This window comes from Leptonychotes weddellii, chromosome 12, assembly GCF_054177405.1.
Source record: "Leptonychotes weddellii isolate Sample4059 chromosome 12, ASM5417740v2, whole genome shotgun sequence".
NCBI lineage: Eukaryota > Metazoa > Chordata > Mammalia > Carnivora > Phocidae > Leptonychotes > Leptonychotes weddellii.
In genome coordinates, this window is record NC_138380.1 from 50,999,624 (window position 1) to 51,018,634 (window position 19,011).

Genomic DNA, 19,011 nt, shown 5'->3' on the forward strand with positions numbered 1-19,011 from the left:
GTAGATAAATTTGATGAAGACTAGCGATTCGACTGGGCAAACATCAGAAGAAGGCTAGGTTGTGCAGGATGCAGGCAGAAGTGCCAGAACATGAGACAGGTATGCATCTGACCAGTGACTCACCAGTAGTTCACCTCCGTATGTATGAAGGCTAAATAAGGTGTGGTGTTTCCCCCACCATGTGTCCAGAGGAATAAATTAGAAGAGTAGCCTTTCCCACAATACCAAGTGTCAGGGAGACCCTTGTGTGACACTGTCAATCACAATCTGTGGGGGTCTTGAGCTAAAAAAACCTTACTTTGGAACACGGATAAAGTCCTAAAATGATCTGCGAAGGGCGCCATTATTATTTACCAGCCACAAGAAGCTTCTGCTGTCGCATTTGTTCTTTCAATAATAGATGCTGCAGGAGCGCCTGGTGGCTGCTGTTGGGCTTTCCCTCTAAAGCCACATGGGGATGGCTTGAAGATGCTGGGATGCTGCCCGTGTACTGCCCAGGCAGAGGGACGCCTTGTCGGAGCGTCTGGGTCTCACACTTCTGTTTTTCTTTGAGTGAATTCGAAGCCTGTGTCAAGAAATAATAAAGATGGTAATCCTCTTTCATCCATTAGGTCTGTACACCATTAGCGGAGTTTCTTATTCCGTAATTCTCCCTTCCTCCACCCAAAAGAAAACCCCATCTGACTGATGGCTGAGTAGGGAAAATGTACAAAGGCATGTCTTTTTTTTTTTCTCCTAGTTTTATTTTTTTAAATTGAAGTGTAGTTGACATACAATATTACACGCATTTCAGGTGTACAACATAGTGATTCAACATCCGTATACACTAGACGCGCTCACCATGATGAGTGCGGTCACCATCTGTCGCCAGATGAACTGATTACAATCCTACTGACCACATTCCCCTATGCTGTAGTTTTCATCCCTGTGACTTATTTATTTTACAAGTGGAAGTTTGTACCTCTTAATCGCCTTCACCTCTTTGGCCCAACAGTGTGTCTTTTTAAACTAACCGTATTAACAGACGAGAAATAAAAATAGGGTTGAAGCACTGGAGACAAGTTAGTATTGAGTACCACTGTACTGAACATAAGGATTTTTTTCACATTGAAAATAAAGCTAATTTCAGGCTTAATAACTGGGAAGTTTATTTAAAAAATATTTTAGTATACTGTTTAAGTAAAAAGGTATACTGGAAATGTAAAATCGATTCAAATTGCTAAACTAATGACTCTGTCATAGCAGTGATGAAGCTGGAGATAAAACGGTCTTGAATTTTGGAGTTTCAAGCAGAAGGAGCAATTCCTCTAATGTCCTCTAATAAGCTCACAGAGCTGTAGGGTTCCAATATTTAATTCTTAAAATAAAATTCTTCAGCCAACTCAATGAAAGGTTGTATAAAACATGCAGGACTTTGATTTAAACATGTATTTTGTATTAATTCATAACAGATCCCCAAATCTCTAAATATTGAAAATGACACTTCAGATACTTTTGTTTAATAAAATAAACAAGTGAAATTAGATCAAATAAAAATGTTATTAAGAACTTGAAATGTATGATAACACAGTAATAAGGTAATAATAATTATATCATCAATAGTAATAATGAATTATCCTATTCAAAGAATTTAATGAATGGAGGTCATTTTGGTATCACAAAAGCAGAAGTCTAATACCTCAAAATTATGTGGCATGTTTCTTTTCAAAACTCATGTTTCATCTTTCAAAATTGCTGTGCACCAGGGAAGCAAAGCAATTTTCAGTGATGGAGAAATTGAAGGACAAAGAGGTAAATGGTTTGTCTTAGTCACATGGCAAGTCAACGCAATGTTTAATCTAGAAGTGAGATTCCTTCTCCTGGCCTCTTTTCCTTAAAATTTCCCACTATTCAGTGGGGAAATGGAATATTAGAGATCCCTTTGCCAAAGCAATGCTAAGCTTGAAAAATTAATTGTGATGGCCTCATCCACACCAAAATGGAAGCAAAGAAAAATGAAACTTCAATCCAAACCACATTGGTTTATTCATCCAACGGTACCAAATTGTATTACCATTGAAACATTAAATGGTCTGGCGTTAGTACTTGGTCCTTTGGGAAAAAATTCTCTCTGACCACATTAAAAGTGGTGTATGTTTATGTTAGCTGGTAGGAATGACTTAGAACATGCAAAAAAGAGTGGAAATAAAATGCCTATTCATGTGTCATAAGAAGCTTTTGTGTTACTATTTGCTTATCATCATCAGAATAGGAAACAGAGGAACAGAAGAAAAATAATTTTTAATACGTGGAGATGTGAAAATATTATCCATGAATATTTATGTTCAGTTTCATCCCTAATTCCTTTTTTTTTTCTTTTCACTAGAACCAACGGTTTATAAATGCTTCATGTGGAATTTCAAGGGGGTAAATGAAATCAGTATTTTTAAGCCCTTCTTCTTCAATTCCAGATACAAAACAACATCCAAATTCTTCTTTTTCCTCACTGGTATAAGATTACTGTATCATGTAAGATAACATTCAACTCTATAAAAAATACCAAATATAACCAGACAGCTCTTAGATTGATTGTATAATATGGATTGAACCCAATTACAAAATCTACCATTTAATAATGTCAGTATAGGTATGCTCGTGCATAAATTAGCCCACCATACACAGGGCTTAAATTCTGAAAATCAATGAGGCACAAAATGGTCAACTCTTTAAAAATTTCCTGGTGTGGGCGTATTGTAAAAGATGTGAATTTGACAAGCTGGACTCCATGGAAGATGTCCTGCTAAAGTTTGACAAAACAGGTGCCAAGGGTTGAAATAAATTTCTCTTTAAACCCAATGTATCACATGACCTCTGCATAAGTACAACTTAATTTACTCACAGTTCCCAGATGAATTTTTCCAGGTAAAGCTTACAAATCTTTTACAATGACTAAAATTTATATTATTTTTGGGAATATGTATAAAATAACTATTGCTATCTTCTGCTAGTAGGACAATTACCTCCCAGAGATCCTATTTCAGATGTCAGGACTTTTAAAGTAATTGATTCACTCTGAACCTCCAGGGAAGAATTTAATATTGCTCTTAGAGAGGTTTTCCAGATATGTATTCCTTAGTACCACAGAGTCAGTAACTTAAATTCCGAAAATAAAGTCATTCATAAAATAAATTCTATAAACATATGCTGCTGTGCTTTGGAAGCTTTGCCTCTCAACACTGGCCTGGGTTGAGTCCTAAGACTGCTACCTAATGGTTCTGTGATCTTGGGCTTTTAAATATCCCAAGTCTCAGCTGCTTCTTCGGTAAAAATGTGGCCTGTACTCTCTGTTTCGTGGGACGGCTGTGTGGAGCTACTAAAATAATATATCTGGAGAGTGCTTTCTTTTTTAAAAGCTTTAAAACATCATATAAATGTTAGTTATTATTTTTATATAAATTATATACTGTGAACCAGTATAATTCTTTAATTTGAAATCAAACTGAACGTCTCTGCAAAACTTAGAGTGAAGTGAGGGAATTTTAGGAGAAGCAAACTACCAAGTTTCCCTGAAGTCTAAATATATAAGAAATGAAAGAGAGACCCCCCCAAAAATATCACTGGGCTGCTGTGTAATGACTTACGTTGAGCTGCGTGGGCACCGCCGGAAGCCCCAAGGTAATGTTGGGCAAAGAGGGAGAGGTATAAAGACTGAGCAGGTTCATGGAATCTTCATGAATTAGAATGCGTTGCTGGGACACCATTTGCTATTAAAAAAAAAAATGAAAAAGCAGTCTCAAAACATTATTATGTCATAAAATTTACTGTAAAATGTTCACGTTTCAGAAAATAGATTTTATATTATCATAATTAGTCAAAATAGTCAAGTATTTTAATTGTTTATTTTATAATTTCTGTATCCAAAAGTTGTATGTGAAAATTACATTAAAATTTTGTTCGTTAGACATAATCACAGAATCTGAGGAAAGGGCTTCTATGTTCAGCTTGCAAAATTCTTTTAAAAAATTCTACCTTTATCGACCATAATCCATGTGTGTGTCATCAGTTGGTAAAGTACAACGATTAAAGTGACTAATTCTTAAGGTTATATTTTTGTATTACTGAGTGATGAATATGTATGTAATACCACTATAATCATTATCTTTATATGGATTAAACATCATTTTACTGATGGGAAAACTCACACAAGAAAATCTTAGATTAGATATCACCATATAGGACTTCTATAATTAACAGTATTTTTTTAATATAAAATATATGAATAGACAACTCTGTGTGGTGCATGTTTAGATCATTCATATTCAGAAGCTAAGCTAAATGCTAAAATGTTACGAGTTCCCTGTGCCACAATAGGGCCTCATTTATCCTGAAAATACCTTGAATGTTTCGGCATCACAGTCATTTTTACAACAAATACCTTTTCTTAATCCAATACTAAGAGTCATGTTTTCCCACATGTGGCCTAATATGGTTGCTTGAATTACATTTTCTGTTTAACTCTTGCTTCCCTCCCAGAACTCTTATACAATAAGAGTTACAAAGGTCTTATTAGACTAAGGAACTCTGGCCTGATATGGTCCCCAAGGGAACAACATCCTTGAAAAAGAATACTCCATGTAACAGTATGACACAGTGACTGCTTTCTTCCCAAACAAAAAGCATATGGGACTCCAATAATAGACCACCTCCAAGAGGGATATTGCACACACGGGCTTTGACTAAAGTAAATATAATAACTTGTCAAGCATGTTTGGGGGAGCTGTAGATTTTCCCCTGGACAAACCTGGGATATCAATTAACTGGGGAAAATATCATGTGCTAATACAATGCAACCTCAGAATGTCACTGAAGAGTGATGCGCCACCAAAACACAGGATGTTATTCCAAAACATCACCTCAATCATACGTTTGTTTGGAGATGAGTCATAGCCTTAACATAATAAGAGCAGAAGGTTAAATGGAGATTTTTTTCTCATTGCAACTTGGAATTCCAAGCTAAGTCAGATTTTGTTTTTTCTCAAAAGAAGTCAGGTATTTGTGCATGAAAACCAAGAGGCATATTGAAACCTTTAGCATTATGTTGACTTTAGATGCAACCCTTTACAAAATTAAGGTTGTCTAAAATGCCATAGCATGAAGATTGCTGGGGAAGATTTTAGCATTACAATGAGATTGCATGACTTTAGGAGCTCTGAGTAGCAATTGCCTATTTGCTCTAATTAAAAAGGCAAGCTTTTATTTTGCTTACACTCATATGCTTTTAACATTAATTTCTCATTTGGAATATATGCCTGAACAAAAAGAATGTTTGAAGAAGTAAAAAATATTTTAACTAGCTTATTAGCAGCAACTAGTAATTTACAATAAAATGGTATTTCATTCACTTATCTGTTTTCAGAGAAGAGAAATACACATGGGAAAATAAGCACTTCAAGTCATGTATAATATTCATTCCAGGTTGTATCTGCTCATCACAGCACTGAGACTGGACATGCACTGTGGGAATGGCACCAAAGACACCCCACAGGCCTCACGAAAGAGGTCATCTTTGTTTGCCAGAATGAACTTCTGCGGTATCTTCCCACCGCATCCCAGGAAGCAAACCTATACTAAAGTAAGAAAAATATTTCTTCTTGGATATATTGATAGCAGCAGCAGACTAGCTGCTCACGTGGGCTTTGACTAAAGTGCAGACATTTGGGAATATTCTTACTATGGGATTAAAACCCTGAAGTTTCCTATCAAAACTGAGAGGCTCCACTTGTCTGACAGGGTACTGATTTGCAGCCCCTACTGTGTGCCAAACCCTCTGCCAGGGACTTTTTGGACATTAACCTATTCTTCCTAGGCACTCTGTCACTATCATTATGCTTCAGTTACAAAGACACTGAGTGATTTCCTCAGTTCTGGTTCCCACTGGGATCAGCAATATAACTTTTAAACTGACCCAGGCCGTAAGATTTGTGGTCAGGTACCGCTGTAGAAGCTACACACCCCACTCTGTCGCCATTACTGAAGGATACGGGGACCATAAGGAAAGTATGGATGCGGGGGAAGCTTTAGAGAAGAAGAGGAAGCAAAATCAGGTCCTGAGGCTAACGGAAAAGAATAAATGTGTGCAACTGGGAACCAGCTGACCTGGTCACGGGAAGAACGTGAAAGCGCTGGTGACTTTACAGACATGAGAGTCTTCAAGTCATGGAGACAGATCCTGAGGAAACAAGGGAAGTCCTGAGTCCCCCAGGTTCACTCGGTACACAGCTGGTTCTTCCCACAGAGACTAACTGGTATAGTATCGTATCACGGAACTGCAGGGACGTGGACATTATTTAGTTCATTTCCTTCAATTATGGATAAGGTAACAGGCCCAGCATTTCCAGAGGATGACAAGAATCACAAATGACTTCACAGACCGGAAAAAATGTTTTCCTCAAATTATCTTCTTTATATACAACTTTCCTCAATGCGGCTTTTTGGTCAGCACAGTCTATCAGTCCCAGGTTAGTGTTTTCTTAGCAAGAACCTGGAGCTGTATTCTATCTACACTGCTAAAAGACAGCAGACACACTTGAAAGCCAACCCAACGGGGTGAGGTACCAATTCACTGAGAAAACGGAGGATCCTGACCAGCATTCTTACAAGGCTGGAAGGTTACCCCACCTTAGCATTGTGGTGAGATCACAAGCATTTTCGGGCAAAGCCAGGATTCTTTTCAGGGAGCAATTTTGAAACTGATCCGGCCCTTAAATCAAAGCTGTGCTAAAATGCCAATGTTTTACATCTTAGAACATGGAAAGGATGGTTTTAATCTAAAAATTTTTCAGAACCAGAAACTATTGCTATAGGTAGATAAAATGGAAATATTAAAGGCATAAATGACTATCTCTTAACATTCAGGAAACAATAAATAACAACTCAGTTGAATTAGCAGTGTGGCACTGGATGGTAGATGTACAAAGATGTCCTACATGACCAAGTTCATGTGCTACTTACGTGCACAGAAAAGTAGAAAACAAACTCTAATGACCTGTGATAATGGCTATAATTAGAATAGGGTTCAATCACTTCAGTGGCACAGAGCAGGGTGTCCATTTTATACCAGGCTTTGATAGGTAACTAGCATTTCACCAGAAGGAGCATAATGTGAAGAAGAGGGATATGATGGAGTCAGGTGTTGGGTCAGGGGAGGCCTACTCACATCTTAATGATGACCTTCAAAATGTTTTCTCACCATCAGAGCAACTGGAAGCCTATCTTATGGATAATATTTGAAATTCAGATGAATAAAATATGCTGAAAAATTATATGTCTCTCAATAGAGCTATTAATTTTGCCATTGAAATCAAGAAGCTATTCATTTCTTTTTTTTTTTTTAAGATTTTATTTATTTATTTGACAAAGAGATAGAGCCAGAGAATACAAGCAGGAGGAACGGCAGAGGGAGAAGGAGAAGCAGGCTCCCCGCCGAGCAGGGAGCCTGATATGGGTCCGATCCCAGGTCCCTGGGATCATGACCTGAGCTGAAGGCAGACGCTTAACTGACTGAGCCACCCAGGTGCCCCAAAGCTATTCATTTCAATGAAAAGACTCAATTTCTTACAAAAAGAACACTGGCAAAAATTAGAAAAATACAAAATCACTTCAAATGTCATAGGGATTTAGAAAGGTAAAAACCATCACATATTGCTGGTGGGACTGCAGACTGGTATAGCAATTCTGGTGAATAATTCAGGACAATAAAATAATTACACTATATATCATGACCCCGAAATTCTTCTGCTGGGAATTATATCCTCAAGAAATTCTCTCCTTGGGTGCCTGGGTGGCTCAGTTGGTTAAGCGACTGCCTTCAGCTCAGGTCATGATCCTGGAGTCCTGGGATCGAGTCCCGCATTGGGCTCCCTGCTCAGCAGGGAGTCTGCTTCTCCCTCTGACCCTCCCCCCTCTCATGCTCTATCTCATTCTCTCTCTCAAGTAAATAAATAAAATCTTAAAAAAAAAAAAAAGAAAGAAATTCTCTCCTTAAGCTCTCATTCATCATCATTTAGGATGATGTCCATGAGTACACACTGAAGTAGTTTTTGGTGGAGGATGAGAACTGGAGGCCACTGGGGCATCCAACTGGAGAATGGGTAGGTAAAATGGAGCACCGCCCACCATGGACTGTTACGGTGATTAAAAGCAAACTATTAGGTATCTGCATCCATAATGACATGACTAGATCTAAAAACATATGCTTAGTGATAAAAATAAGAAATGGAATGAGATTGATAACACCATGCCATTTATACCCACTAAAATTCTTGGACACAAAGCAGAAAATGCATATGATATAAGAGCTCATGCAAACTAAAATACAGGAGATAATGACTGCCTATGGGGGCAAGGAGAATGAAAGCGGGGATAGGAGATACAGAGGAAGGAAGGAAGGAAAGTAGCGAGGGAGAGAGGGAAGGGGGGAGGGAAGGGAAGGGAATACTTTTCTCACTCTTAAGACAAAGAAGTCAACGGATGACCTTTGACAGAACACTAGTTACGTAAATAATCACCTACTTTTTAAGACGCTCATAGAAAAAGTGGATGTAGAATTTTAAATTTACTACATGTTCAAAATTACCTACAATATGCATGAGCATCAGAAAAAGAGTATAAGTATCTACAGAGTTTTGGTGAGGAGCAGTGGGGACTGGTGAAAGGAAGTGTGGTCTCAGTGCCCTGCACTTGAACTCTACCACTCACTGGCTTATGACTGGGCAGCTGTCCACCTTCCCTGGACATCAGCTCCTTCGGCCTGAGACAGAAGCACCTCTGTCTAGCATGATCAGGTAATGTGTGTATTAGAATGGTGTTCAGGAAGACATGCCTGTAAACCCCTATCTGCTGTAGCTTTAAAGGGTCCCAGATCCCCAAATTAGACTATCTAAAAAAAAAAAAACACAGAGAGAGAGCCACATTAAAAATGAAAAAAACAAAAACAAAAAACCAACAACAACAAAGAATTCCAAACCAAAAAAATCTCTTAATCATTTAATACTTTTTTATGGTTTTCACCATAATTTTTAAAATAGTATTTATGGGCGCCTGGGTGGCTCAGTTGGTTAAGCGACTGCCTTCGGCTCAGGTCATGATCCTGGAGTCCCTGGATCGAGTCCCGCATCAGGCTCCCTGCTCGGCGGGGAGTCTGCTTCTCCCTCTTACCCTCCCCCCTCTCATGTGCTCTCTCTCATTCTCTCTCTCTCAAATAAATAAATAAAATCTTTTAAAAAAAATAAAAATAAATAAAAAATAAAAAATAAAATAGTATTTATTTTCTATCGTCCTTTCAGACAGCTGATAGAAAATGAACATCTCCACGTGATGAAGAAATTTTTTAGAAACTTACATCTCTAAGTTTTTATTTTTGCTGGACATCCAAGAATGTATTACTGTGAAATGATCTGGAGACAAGAAATTATCATTTGACAGGGCTTCCTTTGCATTTTAAAAGGCACTGCTGAAGGTTTCATTAAAGGTCTTGCTCTACAATATTGACTCATGTTATTCCTCCTAAATGATTCTTCTGTCATAGCAACCTCTTCTCCCCAAAGATGGGGGGAAAGCATCTCATTTTCTGCCATCTAAAACCCTAGCTCTACACCCACTCAGAAGGGAGCATAACATTTACAGCAAATGTCACAACAACCATTATGAAACAATAGGCAGATGAGTCATGTGAGATTGGGGCAAAACAAGTGACATTTCAGATGATTTTAGAGCACTTAACGTTTTATTAGAATCCTTTTTAAAAAATCGTTTGTATCTGCTGGAAAAAAAAATGATTTAAAAAATAGCCTAGCGGAGCCAGCCACTAATGTTCAAATAGAAACAAACCAGCTGCTTGGCTACTGTTAGCATAGCTATCAAATAAATCTACGGAATCTAAAATAATGGTGTTGATATTCATGGAAACATCTGAACCCACAGGCCCGCAGTATTAACAATAAAGTAACTAGATAGGTAAAGACATTTCTGACTGGAGTGGAAATAGAAACTCCTGAGGTTTCAGCTCCCCAACCAAGTTTACAAATGAGGAAAACAAGTAGCTCCAACAATCCGAGTTCACGACTGAGCATATGTAAGAAATAGAAGAAATGGAACAGAAGTGGTCTGAGCAGATGGAGACTCACTCTCGCATGTGATTTGCTGGCTTGAAGACAAACATGCTAATGAGTTTTCCCTACTAGGAGTCAGTATTGATAACAACAACAAAAAACGAACTCCTTTCACACTTCACAATTCACCACCCGCCTTCCCAACACTGATTCCTCACAACAACACTGTTGGAGGAGGCATGACCACCTTTCACTAGATAAGGAATCTGAGGTCAGGGACAAGTTTAGCGACTTAGCCAACGATGACAAGGTAGTTGGTTTTGGAGCCGGGTTCCTGCGGAGCCTTGCAAATGGAAGACCCATACGTTTGAATTCGCTGTGCTGTTTGTTTCCTTCTCCGAACTTAGGAGTAAATTCTCCTACTTCTGTCTTAACCTCCAGCTAAATTATGTAAGACACGTGAATTACAAGCTAAAAATTTTCTTTTTGCCTATGCCTCAACATCAGCCTGAAATACAGCCTTACTTTCCTCTTCCCTAAGCAGTAAAAGGGAGTAGAATCCCATTCATTTACATGGGCTCTGAAAGAATTGGGTGACATGCTTTTCTACTTAGGGTCACAGAATAAAGAGTTCATACAAATGTACACTGTTAAACTATTTAAAAATGAAAATTCGCCTCTGCTGTTTAACCAAAGATGGTAGAATAAGCCTCTTTTGTAAATGGTGAAGTGTGCAGCTAGCTTGGCTTTTGAAAGTATAGTTGATGATGTATATTTTTCACGACTTAAAACTATTTCTGTTGATATGAAATTATACACTATTGTTAATCTTGAAAGATGTCTGTAAAAATCATACTAAATCTGAAATGACTGCTAATCAAGAACTGGCTGAAAATATTTCTTTTCCTCTTTTTCTGGTTTAGGTGCAAGCATTTTGTGTTACAAGAGCGAGGATATTAATTTGTTGAGAGTTTCCGTCTGAATTCTGCTGTCTCTTTAGCTCTCCAGTAAGAATTACGTTACAGACCTCTGTAAATGCAATGCAGCAGAAAACCACATGTTAGCCATCAGGGCTGAATTTTTTGTTTTGGGCCATGGAGAGGCTACCCATCAGTGCATAAAGGTCTGCCCACCTGGCCTTTTGGATCATAGTTCAGGCACACAATTAATTCATTATGAAGTAAGTCACTGCTTGCTTTTGAACTAGTCTTTCCAGCTTTGGAGGTGAATGTCCTGTCACTGACCTGAAGAAATACCTCTACTCTTTCAAACTCCATTAAATCACATTTCCTTCTGTTTTTTTGTTTTTTTTTTTCCTTCTTGCTGGTGGGGGTGGAAGGAAAGGTTTGTAGTAACAGAATGTTCAGTAAGTAGATGAAAAGGCAGGGCATTCTAAATAGATATTTGTGACAGTGAAGGCTTTAGGAGTAAAAAGTAGATTGAAACAACATTAAAAAATTCCTTTAATTTTCATTCTCCAATGTATTTTGAAATTTAAAGATAAGGTCTCATAATCTGGGAGATTCAATATAACAGGTCATAAAAAGTTTGAAGTAAAGAGAAAAATCTCACTTTTTTCCATTTATTTCTAATCTCACAAATATATATTTCTTGATTGTTCTTCTATGTTGTACTAAGTACTGTATACATAGATATGTATTTATAATGAAAGAATATATGTATCCTCCTCTTTAGTAACAAACCATGTCTCTCCCCACCCTCCCCACCTTGCTCCCTCCAGGGAGGTAACCATCATGCTAAATCTTGTGTTCATCACACCCTTAACCTTTGTAAAATATACTTTTCCTACCTATGCTTTCCTGATCAAGATACCGTACTGCTGTTTCTGAACCTAATAAAATATTATTATATACTATAAGTGGTCTTTTGCACCTTTTAGCACTAACAATGCATTTCTAAGAATCATACATACTGTTGAATGTAGTTTACTGTGTCATTTCTTTTTCCAAGGGCACAAAATTCATCCAGAGCTGATTTAGAATGCAGACCCTTTAGTGTTTCTGCTATTACTGAAGAATCATTCTTCAAACTGAGAGGCAATGGAAATCTAAAGTTTTTAAAACCATCTGTGACCAACTGTTCTTTTTCTGGAAACTGATTAAAGGGTCACAGAAAACTGACTAATACTGACATATAATTGCACTAACAGAAATAAAGTATCTATAACCAACGATCTGAAAATCCCACTTACATTTCTGATCACAAATATATGTGAAGAACTTATCCTATCTGGCATCATGTTTTAGAAGGGATGATAAAGAAGGGAAGAGGGACAGCAGGACTGTGAAAAACAAGAAATAGATGAAGGACCTGGAGATAATGTTGAGGCCTGAATTGTTATTCTTCAAATAGCTGAAAGCTGATCATAAGCAAGAGAATGTCTATCTCCTCTACCCATTCTCCTTGGAAAATTGAAGGAAATTTTTGAAATCTAGAATGCTGTGTATTCTTCTAGAGAGGATTTATATTTGCTTTTCCAGACACCGAGGGGCCCTAACAAATCTGGGGCACTTTAAACCAAAATGACAGTTTGAAATTATGGAAATTTGGGCTACAACTCCATGCAAGGACTAGCTAGCTTCTGGTTAAAACTTCTCAGGGGAAATCCTGTCCCTGCTCTGGTCTGCATCCGGACTTCTGGGGGTAAAGGTGAGGGACTCACCAACATAGTGTAGACATGAGCTTTTGAAATTCCAGCTTAATTTCATGTTAGATTATCCTCCTTGGTCAGTACTGAGCTTCGCCTTCTATCTCGAGTGTTGTGAGGCCCTGAAAACCAAAACTCAAAACTGAAGTACACAGGGATGCCTGAGTGGCTCAGTCCGGTAAGCATCTGCCTTTGGCTCAGGTCGTGATCTCAGGGTCCTGGGATCAAGCCCCGCGTCAGGCTCCCTGCTCAGCGGGGAGCCTGCTTCTCCCTCTCCCTCTACCGCTCCCCCCTGTCTTTGTCTCTCTCTTTCTCTGTCAACTAAATAAATAAAATCTTTAAAAAAAACCCAAAAAACTGAAGTACACAAATGTCCTCAGAGCAAAAGTGACTCCATTGTTTTAAGTTCTTTACTTACCAGAAATAACCTCTGGTTTTCTGCCTTCAGTTATATTTTGGCCTGGTAATTTTACAATTTAGAAATAATTTATTATAAGTGTGTGTGTGGAATTATAGAGACACAGATATTAGCATTATGTATAGAAGACATTTCTGTCAAGCTAACTCTCTAAAATCAACTGAGTTGTCTCAGGAAACAGCAAAGGGAGCGCCCTATAAGTAGAAGTGTTGTAGCGAAAGTTTGATAACTACACATCAGGAAAGCTATATAGGTGATCCAAGAAGCAGAGATTTGATCAGTCTCTTTCAAACCTAAGTTACTACAACTGTATCAAATACAAGGGAAGAAGCATGTTACAGTTATATATGAGAAGTTATCGTACCAGCTTTCCCTGCATAGAGCAATTCGTGGTAAGGAGGAATTACAATGACAGAAAAGAAAAATCAAGAGTTTCAATTGATGGTGTCTTCAAAACAGCGGATTCCCTGAGAATGGCTACTTACAAACTGTTGCCTTTGCTTAGCCTAATACCAAAACTACATACAAAAATTCTTGTTGACTCACAAATTTATTTTCCTCTATTCTTGTATCATTGGTTTCAATAAATTAGGTGTTGAAAAACAAATGTTCTTAGGGTTGACTACATACAATCAGATCAATTTCCTTTAATTATTTCATTTTTCAGAAACACAGTTCGTGCCTTATTCATCCTTACATTCCCATTGCTAGGCAAAATGACTGGCACTTAGTAGGTCCTCAGCAAATGTTTGCTCAGTGGAGCCCTACGTTCCTCAGCTATAATACTTCAATTATTTTTTCATTACTCTCCAGGGCAAATGGATAAAACCTACTTTGCTAGGCTGTTCTTCGAGAGGTTTGCACAAAGTTGTTTTTACTTATGTATGGGTCTACTCCCATCAGAATAACCAAGAACCAAACACAACACTGCCAAGCTGTACAACAGCTGGACAGCATACCTTCAGTATCACTAAGAATGGTTTTTTCGAGGGTTACATTTCATTATTTCCGAACCATAACTGTCAACCAAACTGGGTAAATAACATCACGTCTAATCCAATTCCAAACACGATAAGCTTATAAGAAAAATAACTAAGAACCAGCGGCTTTACACTTCAGAAATATCACTTTGTTTTACAGGGCTAATCAAGGATCTAATTTTTAAAAGGACCAAAACAGTAAGAGTCTTACCTCAGCATGAGGAGTAGGGGGCAAAACTGAGGTGTCGTTTTCAGTAACGTTTCCAGTTGGCCCATTGTTTGGTGAGCTGGGGCCAGACCCTGGGGAGCTGCTACTGACCGAGGATTCTGGAAGACATTGTGAAGCACAAGCAGATTCATGACAACCATACAAGGATGAGCTTCAGCGATACTGTAAGTAACATACAGCACCGAACACTGTTTTCCCCCCCTCCCCACGGGAACAGCGAGCCCCATTTCAGTCCACAAAAAGGACTGTGAAAATTGTGAAGCACTTCTGAATTCTCCTACCACTTTTCTCCCTTTGTTTTCACTGTTAAAATTACAACACAGTACTCCATAGTTTCTAGGTAAGTAAGAACAGTTAGAGAACGTTATAGAAGCTTTTGATGAGGGGCGGAAAAAAGGACATTGGTGTAAAATTCTTAAACACATCTTTCTCGCTGCCTTTCTGTCTCTGTATTTTGCTTGCATTTTGATGAATCTGCTTTTTATCTTTGATTCTTTCTTATTTGCTTTTCTTTTAATGAGAAAAATACACAGTAAAAAATACTTCAAGGAGCTCTTTTCCCCCAGACTCCTAACTCTTGCCTTTCCTGCGTGACTAAATACTGATTTCTCATTAAAGTCTCATTTTCATATCCTGTCTTTAAAAACAAAGACAAAAAAGTTCTTTTCTTATATCTGCCTTGTCAATGTAAAGTCGTATTATTTATATCTTTGTGTGCGATATTCAGACAGAAGTATTTCCTTATGCAGAAATCGCTGCCGTGAGCACGAGAATTCCAGGTAACAAACACTTGCTGCAACAGGTTTCTACAACATGGCACTGGACCTGGGGAGGTAGGGAAGCTAGCAACTGATTTTCTGGGAACACTGAGAAAATCTCAGAAAAGAAATGAGATGGCAACTGGGGCTTGAAGAGACGTAGCAGTAGTTCACGAAATGGGGACAATGGAGAAGAAGGGAGTGGAGGGGAAGGCACTGCAGGCACAGGGAAGGGCCAAGGCTTAGAGTTGTTAAATAACATGGCTTTGGTGAGAAAAGGGGGCAGAAAACTGTGGAACTTAAAAAAGAGGGAGGTGGCAAGTGGCTCCCATGTCAACTATTGGGAGGAGACGGGGCATGGGGTTTGGAAAAAGCATGCACTTGAACCTGGGAAATGGGGAAAGGAGATGCAGAGGTGTGAGAAGAGCAGCAACAGCAATTTAACTGCTATATGATGCCACGATGGTCTCTGACTAGACAGTAAAAACAATTAGTATGAAGATCCAAACAGAGTTCATCCAAATTACGTGAAAGCTGGCAGAGAAAAGGGGGAGGAGTGAATAAAAGGTGAATAAAGCTGTCTCTGGTAGTTCAGATCTTCCAAAGACATTGAGAATAAGTACAACATACTAGTTTAAAAAACTCTACCAAGCGTCCACAAGTCCTAGCTCATTGACCAGATATGTGCATCTAATAAACATACAAGTCCCTCTTGGGATACACATTATTTCCTTAGGTGAGAGGGGGAGTCATTATCTCACAAAATTAGGGAGAGAAAAATATGGTATTTCAAAAATAAAGAAACTTGAGTAAAACTCTGGCAAATTGTAACCCGTTTAAGTTAGAATTAATCATTACCCAGATAGGTATTGAGCAAAATTCCACTGTAATGTGGCAAGTGACGGTGGGGAAAAAGTTATGATCAAGAAGAGGTTAATAGGAAAATAGAAGAGAACACTGGGATAAATAAACATGACCTTAGATTAATCAGACTCTAAAGCAAAAACAAACAAAAAAAGCAAAGCAATATATATGGCTTTCTATTTTCTTCAAGTTTTCCCGTTATGAGGGAGCGTACTCTCTCCAATTAGAATAATCACTTATATCTGTTTACATTAGACAATTGATATGTTCATCTTCTTCACATTCATTAACACAGATTCATTCTCCAACTCCCCAATCCCACCAAGTACCTTTATTATGAAAACTTAATTAAGATTTTTATTTTCTTAAGTACAAATCTGTGTTCTGAAGGAAAAAAAAAGTTCTGAATTTAGAAATGGTCCAAATAGTGATTATATTTGATACTGAAAAATAAATATAAACTTTGGTAAAGTAATATTTATTTATTTTTTTAATATTTCTTACCTGTCAAGGAAATCTTTTCCAACTAATACTTTGCCTCAGATAAAATTTTTTATTAAATCTGTATTAAATTTATTAATTTGTCAGGAATGAGTAGGAAACTACCCATTTTTTTTTTCGTAAATAACCTGTCAAACTACCATGTCACATTAGTGTTCTATACTTTCCCACTCCTACCTCCACAATCTTTTCCCTATTGTCTCCCGAAAGCAGGCACTCTCATGGCCACAGGAGATACAGAAAACAAATCATTTTGAAAAATTATTACCCTTACCTGCTAAGGATAAGATCTGATCTTGGAGAAATGAGAGCAACTGACTACACTGGCTTAAGCACAATCTTCCTTGAAAATGGAAAAAAAATGGTTGCAGATTACCACTTCTCCATGAATGTAACTGAAGGAAATGACCAAATACAATGCATATAGCTCCAAGTAGGTACTCAATAAACAGTAGTCAGTATTATTATTTTGGCTAGCCTTTTTGGTTCTTGTATCCCTAGGTCTTCTCTAATTTCAGACCAAGTACAACTGGGACCAGAAAGCTTTGTAAGACATCAGGTTGAATTTCCTAACCTGTTCACCCCACCACTAACCAGGCAGCTAAAAAAATAAGAACGCTTCCATTGGAGACTACTGAAAATGACAGTTTCTTTCCCTTCCTAAAAGGCAATATATCCCCCTCCTGCCATAAGTCCCAGTTCACTAGTAAACACATAAAATCATTTATGAGTTCTGTAAATTTGTTGAAAAGTCAAGGTTTTGCTGTTCCACATAGTTTAATTTTCCCAGATGTATTTTGTACATTCGTGTCTGAGTATGGGGGAAGCGTTCTTCTTGGACCTCCCTCTGCTCATTTCTGATCAAATTTCATTAAAAGCTATACTCTTCTGGTTGGCATTCCTGAAACGGACTGCCTGTTTCTGAAAAGATGAAGGTGAGCTTTGGCGTTCCCTAGTTATGCCTAGATTGACACATAGTTCTGTTTTTCATTCATTTCCTGTTAAACACAGTTGGTGAATGCATGGCAAGGTTTACTGAGCTACTTGTGAGTTTTCAATATAATTTCAAGACATGTTTCTCCTCAAAATAACTTTTAATACGCAACAGCCATATTTGTTCTATGCTATTTATTTTCATTCCTCCTACCGGCATTTTTTTTTTTTTCTTAGTGTATGTCTGCACAGTCCTCAATTACCTGTCACCTCAAACATTCGCTTCTTGAATGAAGTGACAACATTTCCATCCTTCCGCCTGAGTAAGGGGCTGCTTCTCCTCTCTGCCACTTTCTGTTTTAACCTGGACCGCACCTTCAAGTTGGGCTCAGAGGCTGGGGATTGAGACAAAGAAAATAGATAAAAATTAAAAAATAGAGAGCCAGTTGCTCCTGTATATAAAAAAACGGCTCACCCTTTTCCTGTTTCCTTTCATCTCAAATCAAAATTCCAAGCATGTAAATAAGGCATTAACTCTAAATGAATTAAACAGACAAATATAGTAATTATTTTTATCTACTTCTCCAAATGGAAAGTGAAAAAGGAGTAAAAATGTAAGTTTTCTACTTATTTAAGCTGACAGAACTGGGATTCCTGGGAAGTTTAATCACTAAATATGTTTGGGTCAGAGTAAGATTTATTATACGTCATTGTCAGCTCTTTTAATTCTCTCAAGGGTGAAACTCAATACCCACAAAAACAGTACCCTAATGTGATTTTAGAGACTCTGGCCTGACTTCTGGTAATAAGAAGACACCTCTGTAGCATATAATTTACGTCTAATTCTGACTCCTGGAATATTTCTTTGTCGGTAGTCTCTAACCTAAAATCCTGGGAAAATATACTCGGTATCATAACACCAAAACAAGTAGAGTCACTATGAATAAACCTTTCTACACATTAAGTATATAATCAAGTAGAGAGAAACGGTGGCCCAGTCTCAGAATTGAAAGATCTGAGTAAGTTTATATGTTCCAAAGTACAAATGCACATTATTCCTACATATGTTACTATTTCTTTGGTTAAACTATTCTAAATGGTGATTCTCTGTAATTTAGTTACTTATGGATTAGGTGGCTACGCAATTATACTCTAAAAGAATGGGAACATTAGATTGAGTCCCTATGTAATACAAATCAGTGATGATAATGATGATGGTGGTGGTGGGGATGATGGAAAGGGGATTTCCAATGACAACTAGCATCGTAGAGTGATTTCTATGTCCACAACTGTTCTAAATGCTTTGTCAATATTAACTTGTTTAACCATAAAAAAAAAAAATCCATCTGGGACAGATTCTCTTTATACTTGATTATATTAATGAAGAAACCAACACAGAGAGAGGATAAGTAACTTGCCCAAGGTCTCATAGGTAAAAAGGGATGACACCATGATCTGTACCTAGATAATCTAGCTCAAGTCTATTCTTCTAAATACTGAAAATATTGCTCCTCCACCTTTCCTCGTGTATGAACACCATAACAATTATAAACCGTTTCCCAAAGAATTCCT

At 37.8% G+C, this 19,011-nt stretch overlaps 1 protein-coding gene across 4 annotated transcripts in view; it reads right to left on the reverse strand.

Moving 5' to 3' along the window:
* HDAC9 (histone deacetylase 9) overlaps window positions 1–19,011 on the reverse strand; it is a 901,117-nt gene that overhangs the window by 375,785 nt on the left and 506,321 nt on the right. For 2 of the 4 annotated variants that reach the window (XM_081800450.1, XM_081800451.1), the window contains exons 8-11: window positions 17,703–17,834; window positions 14,366–14,481; window positions 3,621–3,743; window positions 355–565 (exon numbers count right to left, since the gene is read on the reverse strand). In XM_081800450.1, the coding sequence (XP_081656576.1) occupies window positions 355–565; window positions 3,621–3,743; window positions 14,366–14,481; window positions 17,703–17,834 (582 nt within the window). The remainder of the gene's footprint in view (window positions 1–354; window positions 566–3,620; window positions 3,744–14,365; window positions 14,482–17,702; window positions 17,835–19,011) is intronic. The other 2 variants (XM_081800453.1, XM_081800452.1) reach the window with 1 other exon arrangement.